Genomic DNA, 23,115 nt, shown 5'->3' on the forward strand with positions numbered 1-23,115 from the left:
CTCCTTCAGCATTATGGTATCTCAAGCGAGTCCCTGCCTGTAGGGATCTGCCTGCTTCAAAACAAACTTTCACCCTGCCCCGTGGTTAGCCTGGCTTAGCTCAGCAAACTGCCAGCAAGAACCTGGAATTTAGAAAGAGCTTAAGCTCAGCCCACTTCTGCCTTCAAATCAGTTGGGTTTACAGTTATCTGCGATTCCTTACAGTACTATCACTCAGCACCCAGCTGGCATCCATTTGGCTACACTCGCTGCTGAGGGGCGCGGGCGGCGGGAACCGGCAACCACGCTCATGGCTGAGCCTAATCCCGTAAATTCCGCAAAACAGAAACGATTGCACGCCACCTGGTGGCCCCGCACAGCTACTTGCAACAAAGGGCGCTCCAATCGCGACAGGGAGGTTTAGCGTTGGACAGGGTTGGTTTAAAAGATGGCTGTCAGGGGCCCAGGCAGAGCCCACGCTGTGCCCCGCCGAAGCGAGGAAAGGCCCAGCGCTAACGCGCCGTCCCGCAGCCCCGGCCGCTGCTTCCCGCGGCGGCAGCAGCGCGGCCTCGAGCTGCGAAACGCGTCGCTTCGGTGCGTGCTCCCAGGTTCTCCAGCAGCGCTGTAGGGACGGCCCCGTCCTCCCAACACACACACCTTCCCCCCGACACCCCTGCCCCCAGAGCAGCCTTCCGTGGAGCAGGAAAACACCTTCTTCGTTTCACAGTGTGTCACACACGTTACTCGTTCTTCATTATATTCGAGGCTGGGGATGTTCATGGTACATCTGTCTTCTCGTCTGCTGTCAGTCCTTGTTAAAGAACTCCATGTGTCCATGTTTTTAAGTAAAGCTAATATGCCTATTCTTAGCTGTTCATGAACAGCTGAATACATCAACTCATGGAAGCAAGGTTACATCAGCTGCCACTGCCTTGGTATATCTTCAGTCCACATCTCTCCTTACTTTCTTTTTGTGGGAAAACTAAGTCGTAAGTGATTACGGTACAATTTCATTAAATTTAGTTGAGAGACTTAAAAAACAGTGGCAGCATGCAATAGCATGACTTCAAGGTCCTTGCTTCTATTTTAAGTGTGAAGTTTTTGACTTCTCAATGTTTGACTTTTTATCTGGGAGATTACAGCTTAAATTCCGCACCATTGAATCATTTCCAAATTTGAAGTCACGTTATCTTGAGCAGAATTGCTGATGGCTACACTTAAAAATTGCTTTACTTCCACCGCTCTCATACCTATCAAAAGGCTGGATCTATGAAGTCAGCAACAAGGGACCTTAAAATAGCTAACAGAAAGTGCACGAGTTCAGACTAAGCATCTTCTTTTGTCTGCTACACGAGACAACTGCACAGCACCTACAGGACTCTAGCTGTGGAAGTGTGTAAGGAAGTTACAGGAAAGACTGTTAGACCTGTGAGGTTTTATGAAGGTCAATACTAACGGACTTTCTCTGTATATAGCAAAGAAAAGAGGGAACATCCTTCTCATGCCAAGGTTTAATTCTGAGGTATGTGAGACTGGATTTACAAAGGTAAATAAAAAATACATTCTGACAAACAGCAAGCCCCCTACTTAACAAGGCAGAGGGATTTCACAAGCAGCTGAGAAAAGAAACCACTCACAGTGTGAAAAAAAGTATTTGGGGTCAGTCTTTGACACAACAGGTGTTGAGGAAACGTGCAGCAGTGGGGCAGAGGAAAGACAAATACTTAGGTGATAAAGATGAGACAGGACAACAGGTATTAGATAAGGGTTCCGTTTGAACTAAGTCTTTGAGACATTATGATCAGCAGTTGGGTGCACTACTGCTCCAAACAGTGATCAGGCAGACTGCATTGCCAACAGGGATTATGGAGCTGTTGAAACAGACTTTAGCTCCAGCCTGCTGACGATATGGCTAAAGTTTGCACGTGCTTGTAGCAAACGTGTAAGTGAAATCCCAGTAGTACAGAAGGACTGTAGTAGTACAGAAGAGTTTTCCACATCCGCTGTACCTGATACCAGGAGTGAGGGCTCTCACCTGGAGTCCACACACACCCCAGTTTAGAGAAGTGTCTAATCTACAGTTAATCTACAATTTTCATCCTGAACACCAATTTAAAAAGCCAAGTATGAATCATATGCAGGCAGATTTTATGACTCATTGCTGCAACGGATCTAACCGCTAGTGCTGATCCTGCCTGCCATTAAGAGGTCTGGCATTCCCTCTTGGATCCATTCCTCTGGAAGGGAGCCCTTTCACAGATCTGTGCTAGAGAGCGCTGAGCTAAAAACAGTTAAATGAGAGTTTAAGCATTAAGCAAATAAATGTGCTATTTTGTCACACAAAGGATAAAATTCCAGGAATTTATTGCTGTATGTATGCTTAATCCATTAATTTGTCTTACAGTAGTCATGAAGTGCCAAATTGTGTGCTACATTTAACATTTCCTGTATTCCCTTCCAAATGCCATTTTACAGTGGGCGTATGAAACAACGCAGCAGCAGCAGTCACAAAACATGGCTTGAGCATCTCTCGAGAGCTTAAAAATAAAGATTTGTGTACAAGCTGAATAACGAGATGTCAGTTAACAGGTCACTCAGCAACTTTAACAGAAATATCTTTAGGTGGAAGTGCTGCAGTGTTAAAATTTACAACTCGGACTAAACATTCTCATCCCCACTGTAGTAACAAGATACTTGCAAAGAACAAGAACTATGGTACGTAAATGTCACACGCAAGAACCGCTTCATTTCTATCAGAAGCAAAAATTGCTAATTATAAGCAAGGGCAGGCCTAGCAGGCTAAGGCTGTCAGCCTATATTAAAAACATACACCTCCAAGTTTGGCAGTGGAATTCTATTTACCACCTTGACTTTTTTTTTTGGTTACATACAAGTATTCTTCCTCCCCTCCCACCACACACACTTTATAAACCCCCTTTTATTTTTATTATACCTCCATATTATTTACAGGACTCCTAAAGATTAAGTACAAACTAGTATGAAATTAATGATAGCTTGCTCTTCAAATATGTATCCCATGGCTAAATAAATACCAAGCCAATCCAACAGAGTGATCTGGAGTTATGATTCAGAAGCTTGTGTATCTGTGACTCCAGATGTCTTCTCATTAACTGTAGAGGATTCACTTGATCTGTCAACAATAGTTGCCTTAGAAGTTGGGGTAGCACTATCCAAGGTGAGCGTAGAGGTCTGTTCTACATTTACAGTAGTGCCAGGGTCGACGGAAAAGCTTCCGGCTTGAGTAATGGAGGGAAGCAAATCTGTAGGCACTGTAGATGCCTCTGTGACCAAAGGAAGCAGAGGAACACATTTGGGTGGCATTGACAGAGGTGTTATTCCCATTAGATTCAGAGGCGGCAAGGAGGGAAGGGATGGCAAACCTAAGGAAAACAAAAAAACAAAAAACAAGGCAGTGAGCTGCTGCATCCCACAGACAGATCTGCAGACATTCTCTATTTGCTTAAAATTTTTACTTTCTCTCATCTCCTATTTACTCTGGGAGAGGAGGAAGATTTCCGAACTTCGTGTGAGCATGATACACATGCAGCACACTCAGCGGGCTAGCTTCAAGGCTGATATTGTTCAGATTTCAGAACTGAAGAACCAGAATAAACTCAAGTTTGTTTCTGCCTCCCCAGAGGACTAGGTATTTAATGATTAGACTTTTCTGGCATTCACTAAAACTGCCAAAATCAAGAAGTTAACAAGAACCTTGCCCAGAGAGGTGGTGGATGCCCCGTCCCTGGAGGTGTTCAAGGCCAGGTTGGATGCGGCAGGGGGTTGGAACTGGATGATCTTTAAGGTCTCTCCCAACACAAACCATTCTATGGTTTCTTGACACAATCTCTTTGGAGATCATAAAACAGGCAATATAAGATGAAACAACTAGTTACAGACACGGGTTTAGAATTACTTTATCTGAAGACATATTCCTCGTCTACCTAATCTGGGCACTACAGTCAACTCCCACCTCAGGCAAACATTCAATTAATTCTCTTCAGAACTCCACCAGATGGCTCTAAATGAGAGCGTCAAGGATTGCCAAGGAGACACCCACAATTACAGTGTTCAGCTTGTAAGAGCACATACCAGGCTGTATGATTTCTGGAACGATGTGTGGTGCAGGTAAATTAAGTTTGGACAGATCAGTCAAGTTGGGAAGCCCTGCTGGTAATGGCATCAGACCTAAGAGAAGAATGGAAAAGTTACAGCTGAAAACTTAAAATTGTTTTGGTTTTTTCCCCCCCCCAATTGTTTCTGAGATCTTATTGATAATTTAAAGTTATTTTACATTGCTTTACATCTTGATTATCACTTTTATATATAAGAATGCAAATTTAACTGAGTTTCAGCTTTTAAACTGCACAGTGAAAACAGATACCTATTGCAGGAAATCCGGACTAGCAAATACATAATCCCATCCTTTCAGATTTTTCTGAGGAAAGTAGAATCTTACTTCAAGGAATTAGTAGGCTTGCATTATGAGTTCAGCTTTTAACTGAACTGGTAAGGTAGTTATTTTACTGCAGCGCTGTACCAGAAGCCCTCCATTCCGAATTTGCATGGCAGAAGATAATAATAGGATGAAATACATACTATTTTGACCTCTAATATCGATTTCTCTAATAATAGTCTTTTCTACTCAGTTCATAACTAGAGTTAAACACGAAAGTATATAGAAAAGGCAACAACTTTCTGCTCCCGAATTTCCTGTCTTAGGAGAGCTACGTTTCTGGGACAAGGGCTCTATTCCTACTTTGTGTTTAGCTCACAGATGATTAATTCCAAAATAAACTGTAATGGTAATAAGATGGAGAGGAGAAAAGTCTTAAAGCAAGGTTGCTGGTACACAGATTTTGATTAAAAACCAGTCGTCTTTACCTATCTGTGAATTCATTAGCCACAAAGGCTGACATAATCTGACTCAAAGAGTTTTCATCTCAGCTATAAGCAACTTTGGTTTGAACTTCTTTTAAAATTTGAAAAAAGCTGAACTTCACACAAATTCACTCAAATTTTAAACCTCCTGTATATCTAACACTTACAATTTCACTAGTATGGCCATGCAAATTGCCAGAAATATTCTAATAGCTTTCAAAAAAGCAATGATACTATTCAGAGAACAAGGTGAAAGGGAAATTAGTATTTGCAGATTTTGCAGAGGACGTGGATCGTGGGCTGGGGGAGAAGAGGACATCAGCAGAAGCTGAACTTCTTAGTAGTTTGCTATTTTATCTAAGCAGTACAAGATTAAAGTTCTCTGCCCTTGTATGCATGCATTTAGCTCTACTACACATTTATTTTTTTTATGTTGGACATCATACCTCCAAGCATTACTTAAAACTTTTGGACACATCTTTATCTACTCGTCTCATAGCACACAAAGCATAAAATACAACTGTTTCAGTATTTTGAAATGCACGATTGAGTCCTGTATCAGTGCACCAATCACATGGTAAAACCCTATACAATCCTCATCTCACCCACCGTCAATAATCCTGGAATACTAGTGCTTCAAACGTTCATTATTATCAGCAAATAACACACACCACTTTGTAGGCAGACTCTTACTTTTGTTATACCAGTTCAAATTACTAAATAATTCAGAAATAGTCACGGCAACATACAGTTCTATATTGTTAACCCTCTATTTATACTTGGAAGAATGATCAAGCTGAGCATTAAAAAGGAGTTCCCTAAAATGCATGTTTTATGGGTGAAAGGAATGCACAAATAGGCAAGACGTGCAGTCTCAGATCTTTCCTCTCTCATGATGTCCGAGAGCAAAGGACAAACTGTAAACTGTGAAGCTCTTTGCAAAAGTATTTCGCAACATACAATTTATGAAGTATCAATGTATCATATATATGAAAGTAACAATGTATCAACTCAAGAAATGTTGCAAAAAACAAAAAAATACCTCCCTGAGAAATCCTGAATGCTCTATCTATTGTGCAAGGGCCACTAAAAGGTAAATGATTATACACTTTGTTGCCAGCTCTGTGCCACAGACCTGCTGCGCACAAGCTCTAAAAAAAAAAATTCTTAACATTGTAGGGCTTGTATAGAGATGCTTAACTGGAAAAGTGTAAGTCATACGAAGTTATACCCTCCTGCCCCACAAAAAGCACTGGAAAAGACAGCTCTCTTCCCTTGCTCCCTTAAGACTTTTGTTTCAGAAATGTTTTAAGAAATTTTACCTACTCACCTGGTAATGTAGTTGCTGGGTTAACTGGTGGCACAGAGGTAAGGGACTGACTGACTTGTGGTGGTAATAATGGAACTGTTGGAACGCCTGGTGGAGCACACAGGAAAACAACACTGATTTTAAGCATACAACACTTTAGTTCCCTTCCTCAAGGAGTACAAATACGTAATTGCTTACAGGGGAATTACTATTTGCCTTAGCCATAAAATTTTGATAAAGAAAAACAGTACTCTAAATAATACACATTGTATTTCTGATAGAAATTGTTTGCAATTATTTTGCAAGCAGTAGGGCACAACTGCAGTACCCTAGACTCTGCTGTTGAGAAAAGTTTGGGAAACAGAAAATTTTATTCTCTCTTCTGCCTTCTATTAAATTGACAGAAACATCTGTGAATGCAGAAAAACATTTCAGAACTTAGCTACCTCCATACTAACCTGTACTGAGAACGCTACTGACAGTAGTTGAGGGTGAATTAATAGAAAGTCCTGAAAGACTCTGTTCAAGGCCGGCTGACACAGGGGGTAATGTGGCTGAGGGATTAACTGATGACAGCTGAACCTTATTGGAAGGAAAAAAAATAAAGTTACATCATTAGGGTTTGTTTCCACCAGAACCAATAGCAGAAATGCAATATAACATGATAATCCATTCTTACCAAGACAAAGAAGTGACTACAACTTACCTCTGTGAAGCCATCTTTGAGGGGACTGAGAGATGCACTAGGCAACTGTCCCGGGAGAGAAATTTTCTTTCCTTCTTCAAATGGGCGCGTAGGTATCCTATGCAAATATCCATAACCAATGCCACATCCTAGGCTTTTAAAATATGAACATTTAAAAGTCAGTGAAGTGACTTTACAACTAAGGCATCCATAGCGAGCAATGCATGAAAGACTCAAGGTGCCAACAAGTTTCAAGATAAGTTCTGCACAACTTTCCCCTCCTCCCAAATGTTGCTTCTTTTTCTAGGGAGAAACAACCACTACAAGACAACTGAAATGAAATTCTGTAGCTTTTGGCAACAAACATTTAGCACAAAATAAATTTCATTGTTATTTAAACTAAGCAGCTATATCAGATATACATCTTGGAATCCAACTTGCAGTTGTCATTTGCAGTCCTCTGTTCCGGTTACTGCTCAATACTTTAAGAATATATTACAGCCTAATGACTATTTGAAGCCTAATGCAGAAAGCAACCATTGCAGTTTGTGCATTTTTGCACTAGCTAATTTACTGTGTAAACAAACCCATTAGTAACTAAATCTGAATTTCAAGTAAATATATAATTTATTACAGCAGAAATGCCTTGACTATAACAACACACTTTTTCTGTCTTTGTAGAAAACTTAAGCAAGCAGCTTTTAGGCTAGTGCTCTAAGAATGGTGTCCCATTCCCTTATAACATATCATCTCCTTACCTGCCTTCTCCACCCCAGGCAGAATTTGGAGTAATCACCACTTCCCGACAATTATCTGTGTCTGTGTTGTACACATACAGTTTTAATGGCTTTGCTTCGTGCGTTTCAATAAGGGAAAAGAGATCTTCAGACTGTAAAAGGATAAAAATGAATAAGGGTTTTCTTGTCCTTATGTTATCATTTGACATTAGCATGATCATCTTCCTAGTGCTAACTTTCTGTAACAGAACCTGGTAACTGCTACATGTTGCAGTGCTGCTGTTTTATCACAAGGCCGACTTTAATATGTGCTTTGCTAGTAACTCAGAAGTCACACGGCACAACCCAGATTTCAAATCTGCTACTTGAAACATTAATATTAGAGTAGAAAAAAAGTTTCTATCTGACTCCATGAAGATATTTAAGAGTAGTTTTTATTTCCAGAATTGCATTTAAGCACAAAGAACAGGCACCACACCAGAGCTCCTTCCTCTTTGCATTAACTTAGTTCATCAGTGCTGAACAGAGACAGACCTGGGGATGGTTCAAACTGTCCTGGTACAATTCTTTATTAAAAAAAAAAAAACCAACTTATTTTTATATACTTACCTCATTCATGACGGTATCTGCTCCAATGATATAGTCACTATGAGGTCTAAGTCCGGCTAACGCAGCAGGAGAATTTGGTTCCACTTCCTAGTTGTAAGATGGAAAGTTACAAAACACCACATAACTGTCAGGGCGTAGCAGAATGGCTAGATATGCACTTCACACAGGTTTTGAGTCAGACAGACAGTTAAGTTTTCAACACAATTAGTAGAATAGTCACTGAACTAGTGAAACAGTGGCTAGATGACAGTCTCTTATGATACCGTTACAAGGAGCTCTGAATATTATACAAAAACACCGATTTAAATACAAGATTTGATAATCACAGAGTTCTAGTTCAAAAGTCTCTCCGAACCCAAAATCAATGAAAACAGAACAACTTGATCTCATGGCTTGTGTACGCCCTTCAAGTTACTTTTCAGTAAAAAGATTAAAAACAAAAAATAACAGTAAGCAACAGTATGAAAAATACTTGGAAGTCCATACGTACCAAAACATGCCATACATTTTCATTGGCCCCATCAAAGCTGCAGAAACGAATGCTGACGCCCAGCAGGCCCTGTCCACCCCACATGTTGCTGGGGGTCACTGATGTTTCTCTCAGTTCCAGTGTTTTGCTACTGTACACTAGCATTTTTACAGGTTTTTCAACATTTGCTTTCAACAGGTCCTTGAGAGTATCATTGTCTTTATTCTGCAAATGTTCAAACAAGAGTTCGGTTCAGTGTCTGACACAGCAAGCATCCAGTTCTATAGCACCACTTCTGTATTTCAAAGGTCCTATAAACACTGTGCATTACCAGAATATGTATCTACAGCTATTTTATAACGAGCTTCCAGTCCCTTCACAATTCTAGAATAAAACTCTGGTGAAAACCTGGGATTTCACAATAACAAGTCCTGCTTTCCAATCATGAAAGCACTTTAATTAAACCTGTGATACGATGCACCTTGCAGCTTTTCAGAGGCTTTCTTGAATGCAGCTGTACTGGTGGAAGAGCTTACCCACACATGTTCTTTTCCACTGCTATGATGGTTTGTTGTCTCTCTACAGCTCTGCTTGAAAACTTTCTCCCATGATTCCTGCCCAGCTCACAGCTTTACAGCTGTGACAATAGCTCTTTCACTCAACTTGTTCTGAGGTTGCAAGTTCTCACACAAGCAGTTTTACAGACAGAACTAGGGGGGCACTAACACAGTAGGTAGTAATATCTTCTGCTGGCACAGATGTCCACAGAGAGCATGTCTGTCTGCATCCTTATTCTCCAGCTAAATTTTTGATAGAATTGTAACTGCAGGATGAAGGAAAATAATTTCTGATGCAGCTGGGCTTTCTCATTTTAAACTATGGAGAAATATCTTACATACATTTCAATAAAACAAATGCAAAAAAAACCTATTAAAAATACGATTCTCACTACAGTGTTTTTATTCAGAGTTACAAAATAGCAACACACTTACCAATCTTGAACCGTTAATGGACACGATAAAATCAAAGAATGGCTCCAATCCAGCTCTATGCCCTGGTGAGTTTTCTTGTACCTAACAAAGTCAAAAAAGAATTTAGCAAAAGTGTACCAATGCTGATTCATAGACTAGAATTATATTTTTGCTTGTGGAAGCTGTAGTTCTAGAAGCTACCAATGTTTGTATGTATGATTTTTACATGTTCAGATATTACCTTTTGGACAAAAAAATTCTTCCATTACAAAAGAAAAAAAAAAGAAAGAGAAACATTTAAAAATCAGTAATTTGCAAATTATTGAGGAATGATACAACAGTAGCCACTCCCTGGGACATGCACTGCTTTACAGCTGCAATAGATAAACTGCATATATTTTTTTCAATTAGGAAGATTACGTCAAAGGACAAGCTTAATGAATTCTGAAAAAGCTGTTTAAAAAGCAGTATCTTTCTACAGAAGTACTGACGTTGGACCTTGCTTTTTATCTTAGCTTACTAGAGGAAAAGGAGAGTCACATCTGTGCAAGCACGGGTTGATTAAACATCACCTGTTGACATTCTTGAGACATAGAGAGCATCTGTACAATCAACGATTCGTTAACATACCAACAAGGTGCAAGAAAAGGGACACAAGCAATTTTGCTGCCACAGCAGCTCAAATAATTCAACCACTCCACTAGGACAAGGCCTAAGCATTGGATACATATCGCTCCCAGAAGTTAAAAGTATGCTTTTAATTCCAAATGGAGTAACTGAGAGACATTTTGCCAGTGCTGTTTTTTCACTGTTACATGCATTGCTGACAGACAAAAGTAACTCCAATATGGCTACCAGAATTTTCCTACAGCCTTTGTAGCAAAGAGCATCTTTCCTTATTTGTAAGCTGATTCATTTTACCCGCTGGCTTTTTCTTTTATGTGCTACATTCATCTTCCAAAAAGATCTAAAAGGTGTTACCCTTTACAGTGTGGTTTCTTACGTTACATGTTATTCCATCTGACAAATCTGCTAGTTTGTTCAATACCGGTCTGATTCTGCAGGAATTTAGTTTTCTTAATATGACTCATATAGAACAAAATATTCTAACATGGAAAAAAAATAAGCTTGATTAATACTGAAACTGTCCTCTTAGTGTCTATTTATCTCTGCCCCATATATCCACAAAATCAGAGCTTGGAAAAAACTCAGGTTACTTGTGGGTAGCTTTCTGTAATAGGTGCCAGAAACTTAGAACATTAGTGTCACATAACCCAAACATTTATTAAAGAAAAAATAATCCGGAATCAGTAGTTCCAGAGTCACATCACACACCCCAACTGCTGTCCAAGATTTGTAAAGCAGAAAAAAAAAAAGAAACCAACATTATCCCAAAGTAATAAAAATCACAAAGTAATAACATCCCCAAACCCCACATTTATCATTTCTAACTAGAACTTGAAATGTGTCTACAGAAGTGTGTCTTCAAGATGCCTGCACACTCCTTGGAAATAAATTTCCTACAAATGGGGGTACAGATATTCTCCCCGGGTGCCAAGTACTAACTGTATGGAACCATGGCTCTCAATCGCCAAAGTAAATTGCAGTCCCACTAACTAGATCCAAACTACTTCCTCCGTTTCACTTACTCCACCTGTAGGTTCAAGATGCCTCTCACCAAGAATAACTAGAGACCAGAAAGCAAGCTGTGCACCAGGTAATATGGTAAAAGCACAAGCTACGCTCCACGTAGCAGACCCTCTGACACCAGCTGCATAGAAACTCCCAGGCACTTGTGGGTCTTGCTTTGACATTAGTGGACTGTCCCCAGAGCTTATTTTTAACTTTAGATATTAAAACTTTCAATAATGTAGAGCTACCTCAGAACAGCCTCCATACACAGAAGTTTTAGCTTATGAGAAAAGCCACAGAGAGGCTAAAATACACTATATGAATTATTCTTCTCAAATGCAGAAAGCATTTACTTACTAAGCTGGGTACTCGAGGCCTTCCTGCCAAGGAAAGGTTAAACGAGCAATTAAAGAACTCTCATTTTCTACGGACATGTTCCATAATCGCCTTCTCAGGCTTGAAGCTTCTCTCATAATTAAGTCATTCAAAACATCCTCTCCTCTGATGTGGTTTTTCTAGTAGCAAATGTAGGATGAGCTTGTGCTCTTTTGTTGCTCTTCCCTCAGTTTAGGGAGGCGACACGAAAACACTTTAATAGCCTCTCTCTCTCTCATTCCATCACCCATTACATGTGACATATAAGAACTTACATTTTGTGTTTTTAATGAGCCTGACATAAAGGCGTTATACCAAAATGAAATCAGCAGATAGTTCCAGAAGTTATTGGGAAAGCAAGAATTTTAAAGACAGAATATGTCTTTCTAAATGTCATCATTAAAAATCAGTAAATCCCCAAAACTGATAAATTTATGCAGATAGATTGTTAGGACTGGGTATACGTCATGGCCTTGAAATTATAAAAAGCCAGACTTCATTCAGCCAGTAGCTGCAAAAGCAGTCCTGACATGGTCTACTCTATTCAGAGGTTTTCCTCCATTTCCAATTGAACTTTAAAAAAAAAAACAAACAACAAAACCAAACCAACAAACAAAAAAACCCAACAAAAACCCCAACAAAGCTCCTACACCCTGACACAACATCCCTCCCCCATGACCAGTAGACTACACCCCGAACACTGTGAACAAACACTGACCAGGTATTCAATAAAGTAATCTTCTAAAATGAGAAGGAACACCTACAATAAATGAGAATTACATATGTTCAGCATCCATCAATGTCAAGCTTCCTAACACCTGGGATGTATAGATTTGGTAAATTATTTATAGTCTGCCCCAAACTGATGAAGGGATTGAGGGACTGTGAGAGTTTCCAAGTTCAAAACAATTAGTTTGCAGAAAGTATCTTCAGATGTTGAACACCTTCCCCCAAATCCATCACAATCCTGAACATCTCTGCATGGCTTGTTTTTAAGCAGGAATGTAAAAACCAGCAGGAAGCTGTATCTAAAAGAAATCAAGCTCTTATCGTTGCATCAATCATACATGCACCTCAGAAGCATGTAGCTGCATCCCTTCTGTCATCACATTTCCTCATGCTGCCATGCACAGGTTCAGTCACAAAAAGTTTCCTATTCCCCTAGTTTGTTTGGGCCCAACACCACTGACAGAAAAGCATGTTTATGCCTGGCAGTCCCAGAAACGCAAAACAGATGTGCTGAGTTCATTCCACATTCCTCCTCCTTAAAGAAGCAACATACTCAGCCCTGCACAACAATCACACTGACCCCATGCAGTTTTTAGGTCGCACCACCCTATTTTCAGGCAGCTACCTGCACAATTCAGCACCGTCACACAGAGCCAAACGCACACCACAGTGCTCTGCGCAAAGCGCTGTGGCCATGGTTCTCTTCCAGAACCACAGCAATAAAGGATAACCAGGGACCTTGGGAAATACAAGGGCACAAAAACCTTCTTGTTAATGATGGAAACAGAGATTCCATGTATACGTACATAAACTTTAGGCCTCCTGAGCAATCTAGCTTTGTGCAGCTTTGCTGTATGCCCCAAGTAGGTATCCAGTAACTTGCCTTTGTAATCGAATGAGGACTGAGAAATAATCAAGTAATACCATATACAACAGATGCCACTGCAGGCAGGATACCATCCATGGCAGCTTTGGAAGACTAATTCTCTCAAAGCCAGCTGTTATTTCAGACATGTAAGTTACAGACGTCTGTGGGTAAATGCCATGACTTTTTAACAGTAGAGAAAAGCAGTGGAACAGACTACCCGGAGAAGCTGTGGAACTGCCACCACTGGAGCTTTTTAAAAGCAAGCAAAGAAAACCTCTATCAAGAACACTGAGTGTCAGGAGGCAGAAAAGGGCTGTATGACACTCTCAGCCTCATACAATGCTGCAGGACTTCAGTTTCTCACCAAGCTGACAGCTCTCAGGCAGCAGGGCTGCTGAGCATATAGATTACGCGCTAATTATTTCACTTTTAATTCACTGTCAGAAATTAAACAGGGAAAAGGTTTCAAGGTCAAGACATTGATTTTAATCTGCGTTACTAAAAACACTTCTTTTTTGGTATATACACGAAGTTTCTCTTTGCCAAATACCTTTCCCAAGAGCATCACTCTATGCCTACACAGTACATATGGTCCATTACACATTATAATAAGGCTGCTCAGCAACACAATGGTCACAAATTGAAGCCCTGAGCAAGTAGTGCTACAGTAAATGGAAACAGGCACAGAAACCCTGATTTTCAGAGGCAGATGAAGGCTCTCACCACTTCTGAAAGTCAGATAATTTAAACCAGTGTCCACTTAAACTTTCAGAAGCTTAGCTTCAAGCTCTAAATACACAACCATCAAGGAGCAGAAGCTCTGAAGCTCCTTCCTCCCCCTCCCATAAAGAAATGCTTCCTAATATTTACTTCATTACCAACAAAATGCTGAAAGAAGTTTTTTTGCAGTTCTTCCACCCACTCTGTAATTGGTAATAAAATTTCATTGTGTATCATGTGTAAGCAATTCCTGTTAGGTCTAACAGAATCTATTTTATTTCTGTCAGCTATTTTAACACATTATATGGTATAACTGTATTGAATTTCCTTGTGAAACACCCAGTTTTCAAGAAAAAAAGCTTCATAAGCTTTTTGTTAGAAAATAGATTCCCTATACGTACCATCAAATTTTATTTTAGCACAGAGAATTTAACTCAAGTTCTTAAAACGTGAACCTTCCTTAAATATAAGTCATCTCTTTATGGCAACATGCTTGTATCTCTACCACAACAAACCGAAGCACTCAAGTAAAGGTCAGAAATCCAAACTTTGGGCACTGCTGCTCAATATCTTTTAGGGAGAACAGCACATAACACAGAAGCATACAAGTCTTGCAGATAAAAATCCTTACGTCATCTATGACTTGACAAGAACAGCCTGGGCAAACTATTGCAGTTTCGCATTGCTGAACAAGAAAGCTATTCAAAGTCTTCCCTCATTCTGTTTTGAAAAGCAGAAACAAATGCATACTGAGGAATACATAGAGTCAGACAGTTGCTCTAATCAGCCACATAACATGTTAAAGGAAACTTATGGAGGAGCAAAACAACGGAGAAAGTTCCTAGAGGTAAACAGCATTGCATGCTACCAGCCTGGGAGGTTCAAAGAAAGATCTATGAGCACATTACGTGAATCAGTAAATGGAAGTCTAACAACAAAAGCACATATGATGAATAAAAATGCATTCCAAAGAATTGTTTCAAACAAATGACCGATTATCAGGTCTACCTATGAAGAGACTAGAAAAAAAGTTTGTAACTTTCTCTCCCTCTTAAAAAAAAAAAAAAAAGGCTACATTTCAATATGTAGAAACCCCAACAGCGCAACCCACAGGAACTGTGGGTTCTGTTTTGAACCCTGTCAAGTAGGCATGTGATGAAATCGCTTTCCTTCGACAGTGCTTCAGTCCTGGAGAGTTCCTATTTCCTCTTACAAGTGCACCGATAACGAAGCTCACAATGAAAGTGACATTGCACTGAATATTAGCAGGAGCTGCCAAAAAGATTTAAGTAATCTGCAAAAATTACATCAGAAATTAATGATGGTATTGTTCACTTTGTGGATATATTTCTACTCCTGTTTGAAGCGAGCAGAGCAAGAGGCTTGCAACCAGTCTTGCAGGGAGGCAGCATGTACAGTCTAAAAGTCTCACTGTAAAAAAGTCTCAGTTTGCTCATCCCTCTGGCAACTTGTACTTGGCTCCTACGGTCATTCTGAACAACATTAACTCATTTGTTTCATGGCCTTTTAACACGTATTTTTCATTTATCTGCCCTACCCAAACAAATTCTTCCAATAATAGAAAAGATCTTCTGACATTTCTCTAGCTTTCCAACAATGAATGAAATCTTAAAGAATGACCACTAGATACTATTTACAGAAGTTTGACATTATCAAACAAATCTGACCTTATCTGAATTAGATCTGTGACACTGAAAGACTACTACTGTTTCCTTTCACCATTCTCATTTATCTGATTAAAATACTGAGCTCAGAAAGAAAGTCTACTTGAGAATAAATTAGAAGAAAAAGCAGTATTCCTCGATCCCAAGTTATACCAAAGGTCGGTCTATGCAGACAGAGCATTTGTGTTGAGCTGAACACATCTGTCTTTAAAAAACTTACTACAGAACACCAACTGCAAAAATAAGCTTGGAAAAACTACAGTGGAAAACTCTAGTCACTTGTATGCCACACGCATTTCAATATAAATGTTCCAAGCTGTGGAACTTCAGAATTTTTCTCTACTCTGAATCTACACTCCCAACTACATATAAGCAGAGGCTTAATTCCTGGTAGACTGGGATCATGATACAATTTAAGATGCCTGTCCACAGAAAAAAAATAATTGCTCATTGTTGTGGCATCTAAATATATCAGCATAAGGACAAGGCAGTGAAAAATAGCAACATCAGTCTGTTTAAGGCAACAGGCAGGTCCTTTCCTGCATTTAATGTAGATATGGCTGTCCTCTCAGAAATCAACTTCTTTAATGTCCACCTACCAATTACATTTTCAAAAGACTGTCAATCAAATACTGCCACTGCGAGTCACAGCAAAAACATTACAACCAAAAGGTGCCCAAATGAAAACAAAAGGGGCCAGATTCAAGCAAGATTACAAGAAAAGACAAGTATATTATACTTCATAAAAGAGATGCATCTCAATTTACTAACATGCTTTAATCAAACAGCATGAACTGACGTATCTGGCATAACCGATATTCTAACTGCAGTGTACTTACTGATTTTACAACCCTCAAAAGTAAAAAAACACATGATATTTATGTTATGGTATGCTAAAAGAAACCTTCCCCCCCACCTCCCCCAGAAGCCTGTCGCTTTTACCAAACTGCAAAAGTGGTTTTTTGTGGGGAAAATGGACAAGACAAAATGGATTGTCATATGTTAGTAACATTGGATTGTTATATATTAGTAACATTAAAAGGAAGGAACAAAGACTGCCATGACTTTAGCCTACACGTACATTTTAAAAGATGAACATTTGGGTTTGATCAGAATGTCAATGTTTGCTTCTCAAAAGCATTATGCAGCATTTTTTAACACTTCAAAGGTTACCTTTCTTCTTTTTTCACCCTGGTACTCTACATATAGTTGTAGCTCACTGCTAACGAGCTAGACCAAGTAAGGAAGTATTAATTCACACGAGTTGAGGTCTTGTGCTCTTTCACATATCTAAAACACAGGGCTAGAGAGAGAGCTGGTCTGAAAAGGTCCGATGCCAACAAAAAACCAGCCCAGCACGATGCCCACAGTGGGGTGCTGACCCTACAGCTACAGTGGCAAAAGCCCCAGGGTGCGGACAAGGCTCTGGCAAAGGTACTGTATCGCCCCGTGCATCAGATTCAAGCCACATCCCAGGTACCTTTCTGCTCTTTGAACACGAAACACACCTTCCAAACAGCTGCTCACTGGGCCTTCAATGCAGCCTACCAAAACGGGGTTTGTTGCACACACAAAACCAAAATTTTGTAGCCAAAGCGTAAATAAACACTATGTAACTATGAAAAACAGCAACGTTGCCTTCACGATGAGTGCAGCTCTGCAGGCGTGAGGTCTGTCATTTCAGTGCCTCGACCCCTGGAGCTGCTGCGGGGGGGCGAAGCAGCTGCGGTTCAGGTCACGATGCAGCGACCGCGACACAGCCCGAGAGGGGACGGCGGTACCCGAGCCCGCCACCGGCAGGGTCGCCGTTCTCCCTCTGCGCTTTGAACGCCCGCAAGCCCCAGCGTGCGAACAGCGCTGGGCTGCCGCGGGGAACCAGCCGGTGCCCTCAAAGGCTGCCCAAGAAGCAGCGGCCTCCTCCCCGCACCCTCCCCCGCGGCCTGCGCGCCGTCTGGAGCGCAGACGCTGCGGCCTGGACGGCGCCGGCCGGGCGGCCCAGCGCTCTCCCCCCCGGCAGCGGCGGCTCGGAGCCCGGCCGGGTGCCGCCGCAGGCCGCGGGCAGCTCCGCGCGGCTGAGGCGAAGCGCCGGGCTGCGGCAGCGCGGAACCGAGCCCTCCCGGCGGGGAGCCCGGGGAACGTGCAGCTCGCCTCCCCGCTCCGCCGGGAAAGGGAGCCGGCAGCCCGCACCCCGCCGGGGATCTCACCGCTGACACGAACAGCGGAGCTCCGACCACGGGCACCGGGAGGCCCGTCCACCGCCGCTGCCCGAGCGAGGGTAGCGCGGCGGGACCGCCCGCCGAGGGAGAGGCCCGCCGGGCCCGAGGGCCGCCGGCCTAACGGCACGCCCGCCTCCCCACCGCCCTTACCCGCAGGACGTGGTAGCCCTCGGTGCCCCCGCCGGGGATCTCGACACTCTGCGAGGCGCCCATGGCCGGGGGCGGGCGGCGGCGCGGCTGCCCCACAAAGCCCCGCGCTGCGGGGACGTGGCACTCGCTGCCTCCCTCCCCCTCCCGCCCGGACCGGGCGGGGGCGGGCGAAGGCCGCGCGCGGGGCACGCCGGGAGCCGCCGCAGCGCCCCCTGGCGGGCGGCCGAACCGCCGGGAGGAGGCGGAGGCCGTACGGTGGCCGCGAGGGGCCGCACTCTCTGGAGCGGCGGCGCCCCCTGGCGGCCGAGTGCGGCGCCGGATGGGAATGGTTAATTAATGTATATTAGTACTAATTATACCAATAATGTACAGTAAATGGGTGCACAGGATATAAAGAGGACAATCTGAGGCAGGTCGCACCTTTCACTGGTTGCTCTGGGCCTACAGCTCCTGGCGAGTCCAAGGTCAGATGGAAGCGGCCGGCAGCTCTGGCGGCCATTGGGGCCCCTGGGATGGAGCTGGTCAGGGGCTGCCCTGACTGCCGGGTGTGCGGCAAACCCTCCGTCCGGCAGCTGGAAGGATTCAGGCATGGGTATGGAACTGCCTGGGTGCGAAATGCTGCCCAAGAGCCGTGGTTCGAATTGCCCTGTTGCACGGCACGCAGCCCCGCGCAGGCAAGGTGACGGGACAGGTTCTCATCGCGGCACATGGTGTCGGAGCCAGAGATCTCCTCTCCGGCTTGTTGGTGCGGGAGAGCCGAGAGCTGATGAAACACACCACGCATCCCATATCAAAACCCAGCCCTGAGCCAACCTGATCCCATAGCGTTGCTGGACAGTCGTTGCTTAAGCAGCATTATGAATCTAAGGGTTAGACCGTCTCTTTCTCTCCGAGAGCGTACCTTGTGCATGGGAGGCCCCAGACGAAGCTTTTGCCCAGCCTGCCCATGCAAACCAGCGCCTCCTGGTTCTGGTGCTACAGATCTCCAGAGAGAGGTGACCTGTTTAAGGGGCTCATTTTCAGTAACGCAGAAACAGCGTTTGTGAGTGAACTGGAACACCGTTTTAGAGATCCTCAGTTGAGCACGGAAGGGAAATTCCGATTAGCACGATTAGAAACCCATACCTCACTTCTTTTGGACTCATTTCCCTCTGTATTATCATAGTGTTTTATTGGTCAGTATTAAAATGCTCTCTGCAGTGTGCTTGGGATTTACCTGTGCACTGCCGTGGAGATGACCAACTGCCTCCTGTTCTTGCCCACCTCGCTGTGCCCAGGTGTTTCCACACTGATGGTGTTTCTGCAAGCATGGCCAGTCCTGGATTGTGTCTGCACACCAGCTCAGGTATGCTTACATCCCTGCTGAGTGCCTCTCCTCATCATTACAAGAAGAAATCAACTCTAGGATACCCAGAGGCAGCAATTAAAAAGCAAGAAAGCAAAGTGAATAATACATAAATATATCTTACGAGAATTTCTGTGCTCTTAAAACAGTATGAGAAATTTGTTACAGTGAGCTGATAAAGTCACACAAATATGGCTTAAAGAGCATACCAACTTAAGCAAATCTTATGCTTCCATGCACATGCCATTTAGATTCAGGAGGAAAATCCCAGCCATATTAATTTCTTTCTTGCTACTAGGGATTCATGACAGACAGCAGTATAACACAGTGTGATCCAGGGATGTCAGCTACAGTTCACCACCCTTTATCCAAAGCTTCCTAGAGGATCCATAGCTGGTGGCAAACTACCACCCACAGTCATTCTTTCGCTCTCTTCTGGGAGCGTGGCTCCTGTGTGACACCTCTCCTTATGCTGCTAGGTAGGAACTGTCGATTTTGTGGATTGCTTGTTGGTTTTCTGCAGCCATGAGGCAGATGCTAGCCAGATGTTGTCCTCTTGGCTGACTGTCTCTGTGATGCCGGCCCCTCCTTTGTTGAGAGCAAATCTATGGGGGAAAACCTTCATTTGGCGAAGGCTTCCCTACGGTATATTCACTTTCATTGCCTTGCCTTTGGACTGGAAGACCCTTGTGTTACTATTCCTGTGTTAAGAATAAAACCCCAACTACTCAAGTGACACCTGCAATAGGCTGCTTCTCTCCCCAGCCAAAGCTCCATAAATTCGAGAGCATTTTTGCTCTGTTTCCCCAGAGATTAAGAAGAGGTGAGTGGCTCTGGAGCTGATAAACATTTCATTAATGGCAGGCATTTCCTACTCAGAGTTTATGTTGGGTCAGATGTAATAATTGTTCACGTGCTACACTGAAGACACTAAATCCTCACTTCAGCGTGCTGCATAACTCATCCTTAAAAAGTTACTTCTCAGCAGAGGTTACTATAACATGAGTACTACATCACAGTGAAACACACCGTAAAATACCTCTTAGAGGCCCTTTCCCATGTCATTGAAGATCATAAAGAAAAGATATGAACTTGGATTTCTTTGTGAAAAAAAGGTGACATCCCAAACTTGGTACTTCTGTCCACCAACACCAGAACCAAAAAGAGTAACAGTATTTTGCCATTGAAAATTGCCATTTTGATGAATACATGCTTGAAAATCCCTGATGTGAATATTAGTCCTTCACACACTTCCATCTGGCCTCTAAACATGTAAACAGCCTTAAAGCTGGGATTGGCCAAATTGCTCAGTGCTGATTTTATGAGCCTAACTTCTAATTAGCCAGTTCCTAGTAAGTGGCAAAGCCAAAACCACCACGTACAAAGTAGAAGGTGAAGAAAGCCCCTGTCACTGGTAGTAACACTTCTGTGGCTGAATTCTCCGCCTGCCTGAGGGGCTGAGAAGGAGCTAGAAGCACCCTGGCAATTTGCAGCAGCTATTGCATCCAGATGTTTGTGAAAGGCAATATGAATTATATCTATTCTGACTGTGGTTGCAAGAGCGAAGAGTAGTCCAAGGAGGAATGCTCTTCATGTTTCCTAAAGGTGTTAGTGGGGAAACAAGGGGACAGAGACTTTGTAACTCCAGAGTCTGCCCAGACATTACACCCTCTGAGAGCCAGTCAGTACCCTTGCATCAGCAGTCAGTTTGTCATATTCTCACAGAACCAAAATTCTATTTCCCTCTTCCTCAGGAGAGTTTCATGCCCGCGTGTGGTGGACCCAGAAATGGGCAGCCATATTTTGCTCTTCTTAACCACTCAGCTCAACCCCTTCAGAGAAATATGAACCTTGCCCCTCTCTGGAGACATAAACTATATGCATTGCTGCAGAACCCGAGGTGCTTTTTCTTAAGAACTTTTGCCTTACCGCAGCATCTCAGCTTTCCATCAAAATACTGTCACTGCTTTTGGGCTGGTTCCACCTCGGTGAAGAAAGATGTTGTCTGCAGATGTCCATCGATTCCCATTAAGGGCTGAACTAAACCGCCAGATTTATTTTTGAACTTGGTCCAATGTTCTATGGTAAAAGGGTAGTCTGTAAAGAAAAAGAAATGCTTGGAACCCTCTTGGGTGAAAAAGACACAAAACTTCCCTGGGAAATAGGGAATGAGATTGCCTGAAAGTATCACTTAAGACCTAATGACAACAAAATCCATTTGCAGAAATTAACTAACAAATATAACCTACCTGTTCCTTTCTGTGTGTACCTCAGCAGCTGCATTTCAAAAGCAATTAAGGTTAATGAGCTGTGCTTTGTGGTAGAATCATGAAAACTTAATTGGCATAATTAGTTGTGAGATAGCAAGTGCATCTTCCTGGATAACAACATGTCATCACTTGATAAGAAAAATAATGATTTAATAAATAAATCAAGCCCCTTCTAACATGTTAATAAAATAATGAAGTAGAAGGCACACATGTGCAAATGATGAATTATTAGTTTGGAGACTGCATACCATTGTCTGAGTAAGATGGATGGGGAAGTGGCTGCCTTGAAACTGTCAGCTATGGCTTTTGGCTAAAATCCAGTTTGCAATAGATGAAACAGCCACGCTTCCCTTTGCAGAGAACGTGTGGCAAACACTTCCAGCAGGGCCCCGCATCCCTCCACAGAGCAGGATATATGGTGGCTGAAAAAAAGCAGCTCTTTTTTTCTCCCGTCCTTAAACCTTTCCATATTTTTGGTGCTGGGCAAAGAGGAATAAAGACGGCCAGAGAAACCCAAGCATGTGCAGCTGCTGAAATACAGTGTACAAACCAGCCTGTTTGACCCAAATCATTTAGAGGCTAAGACAGGCAGAAAATGATGATTTATTGCAGAAATGACCTTAAGCTCAAACACAGACAAATACACCAGAACAAAAGCTTTTGAGGCATTATTAGGAATCAGTAAATAGAATAATTTTAATTAATGGGTGCCTTCCTTTAAAATTAAATTAAGTGAATGCTGCTAGAGTTATGGGAAGGCCTGCATCTCCAGTGGTTAAAGTAATAAAAAGGATTGTCCCAGTAAGCAAACACTAAAAGGAGATAGTTTTAGGCAGAAATCGAGCAGCAGTGTCCATTAACTGAGAAGAGGATGGGTCACAAGATAGTTCTTGGTCGTAACATTTTTGTATCCCTCAATCAATGTATGACCTCGTTCATTCCTGCTCTTAACGTATTGCCCAAGATGAGGAACTGCAGGTCAGAATATCTGCTGCTTGAGCCCAGTCTCAGCAGAGCAGGACTGGGGCTGGAAGGAGCCATAAAGAGTCTGATGTATGTCTAAGAACAACTCATCTGTTAGCAGCGCCCAAGGAGATTTTATCTTCTTTGTAAGCAGTCAGGGAACAAACTACGGCTACTTGGAAAGCATCCACCTGGCTGTGCAACCTCAAGACTTAGAACTTCACAGTAGTAGAAGGTATAAAGCACAGATCCTTCAGCTCTACAAAAAAAAAGTAGCTCTAGTTAGCGCAAATGGCTGGTAAAAGCCTGCTGACACGTAGAAGCCTTACACCCATCCATTAGGCTGCAGGAGCACTCACATTCGCTCCCCACAGAGCAGTAGGTGTTTTGGAACTGAGGTTATCTAAGAAAAAAAAGTAAGGTAGCAATGGTCAGCACGTGTGCAAATGTGAGAGGTATGAGACTGAACCCGTTCTTGCCCTGCTGCTGGGAACAGCTGTGAAA

At 42.6% G+C, this 23,115-nt stretch overlaps 1 protein-coding gene across 1 annotated transcript; it reads right to left on the bottom strand.

Moving 5' to 3' along the window:
* Positions 1-2,326: 2,326 nt before the first annotated feature.
* GORASP2 (golgi reassembly stacking protein 2) lies at positions 2,327-18,240 on the bottom strand. Its single transcript, XM_074594719.1, has 10 exons — positions 18,034-18,240; positions 9,680-9,760; positions 8,709-8,912; positions 8,219-8,305; positions 7,631-7,761; positions 6,894-7,026; positions 6,646-6,769; positions 6,209-6,295; positions 4,090-4,185; positions 2,327-3,380 (listed from the first exon to the last, which is right to left on the bottom strand). The coding sequence occupies exons 1-10, from the start codon at positions 18,094-18,096 to the stop codon at positions 3,061-3,063; spliced, it is 1,326 nt and encodes a 441-aa protein (XP_074450820.1). The 5' UTR covers positions 18,097-18,240; the 3' UTR covers positions 2,327-3,060.
* Positions 18,241-23,115: the final 4,875 nt, after the last annotated feature.

This window comes from Larus michahellis, chromosome 7, assembly GCF_964199755.1.
Source record: "Larus michahellis chromosome 7, bLarMic1.1, whole genome shotgun sequence".
Taxonomy (NCBI): domain Eukaryota; kingdom Metazoa; phylum Chordata; class Aves; order Charadriiformes; family Laridae; genus Larus; species Larus michahellis.

Excerpts from the sequence above, each read along its gene's own strand:
- GORASP2 (XM_074594719.1), bottom strand. The coding sequence starts at position 18,096 with ATGGGCGCCTCGCAGAGTGTCGAGATCCCCGGCGGGGGCACCGAGGGC. Across the intron at positions 6,296-6,645 it reads CAGTAGCGTTCTCAGTACAG|GCGTTCCAACAGTTCCATTA; the intron begins GTTAGTATGGAG and ends GTGCTCCACCAG. Across the intron at positions 3,381-4,089 it reads TCCAGAAATCATACAGCCTG|GTTTGCCATCCCTTCCCTCC; the intron begins GTATGTGCTCTT and ends TGTTTTCCTTAG.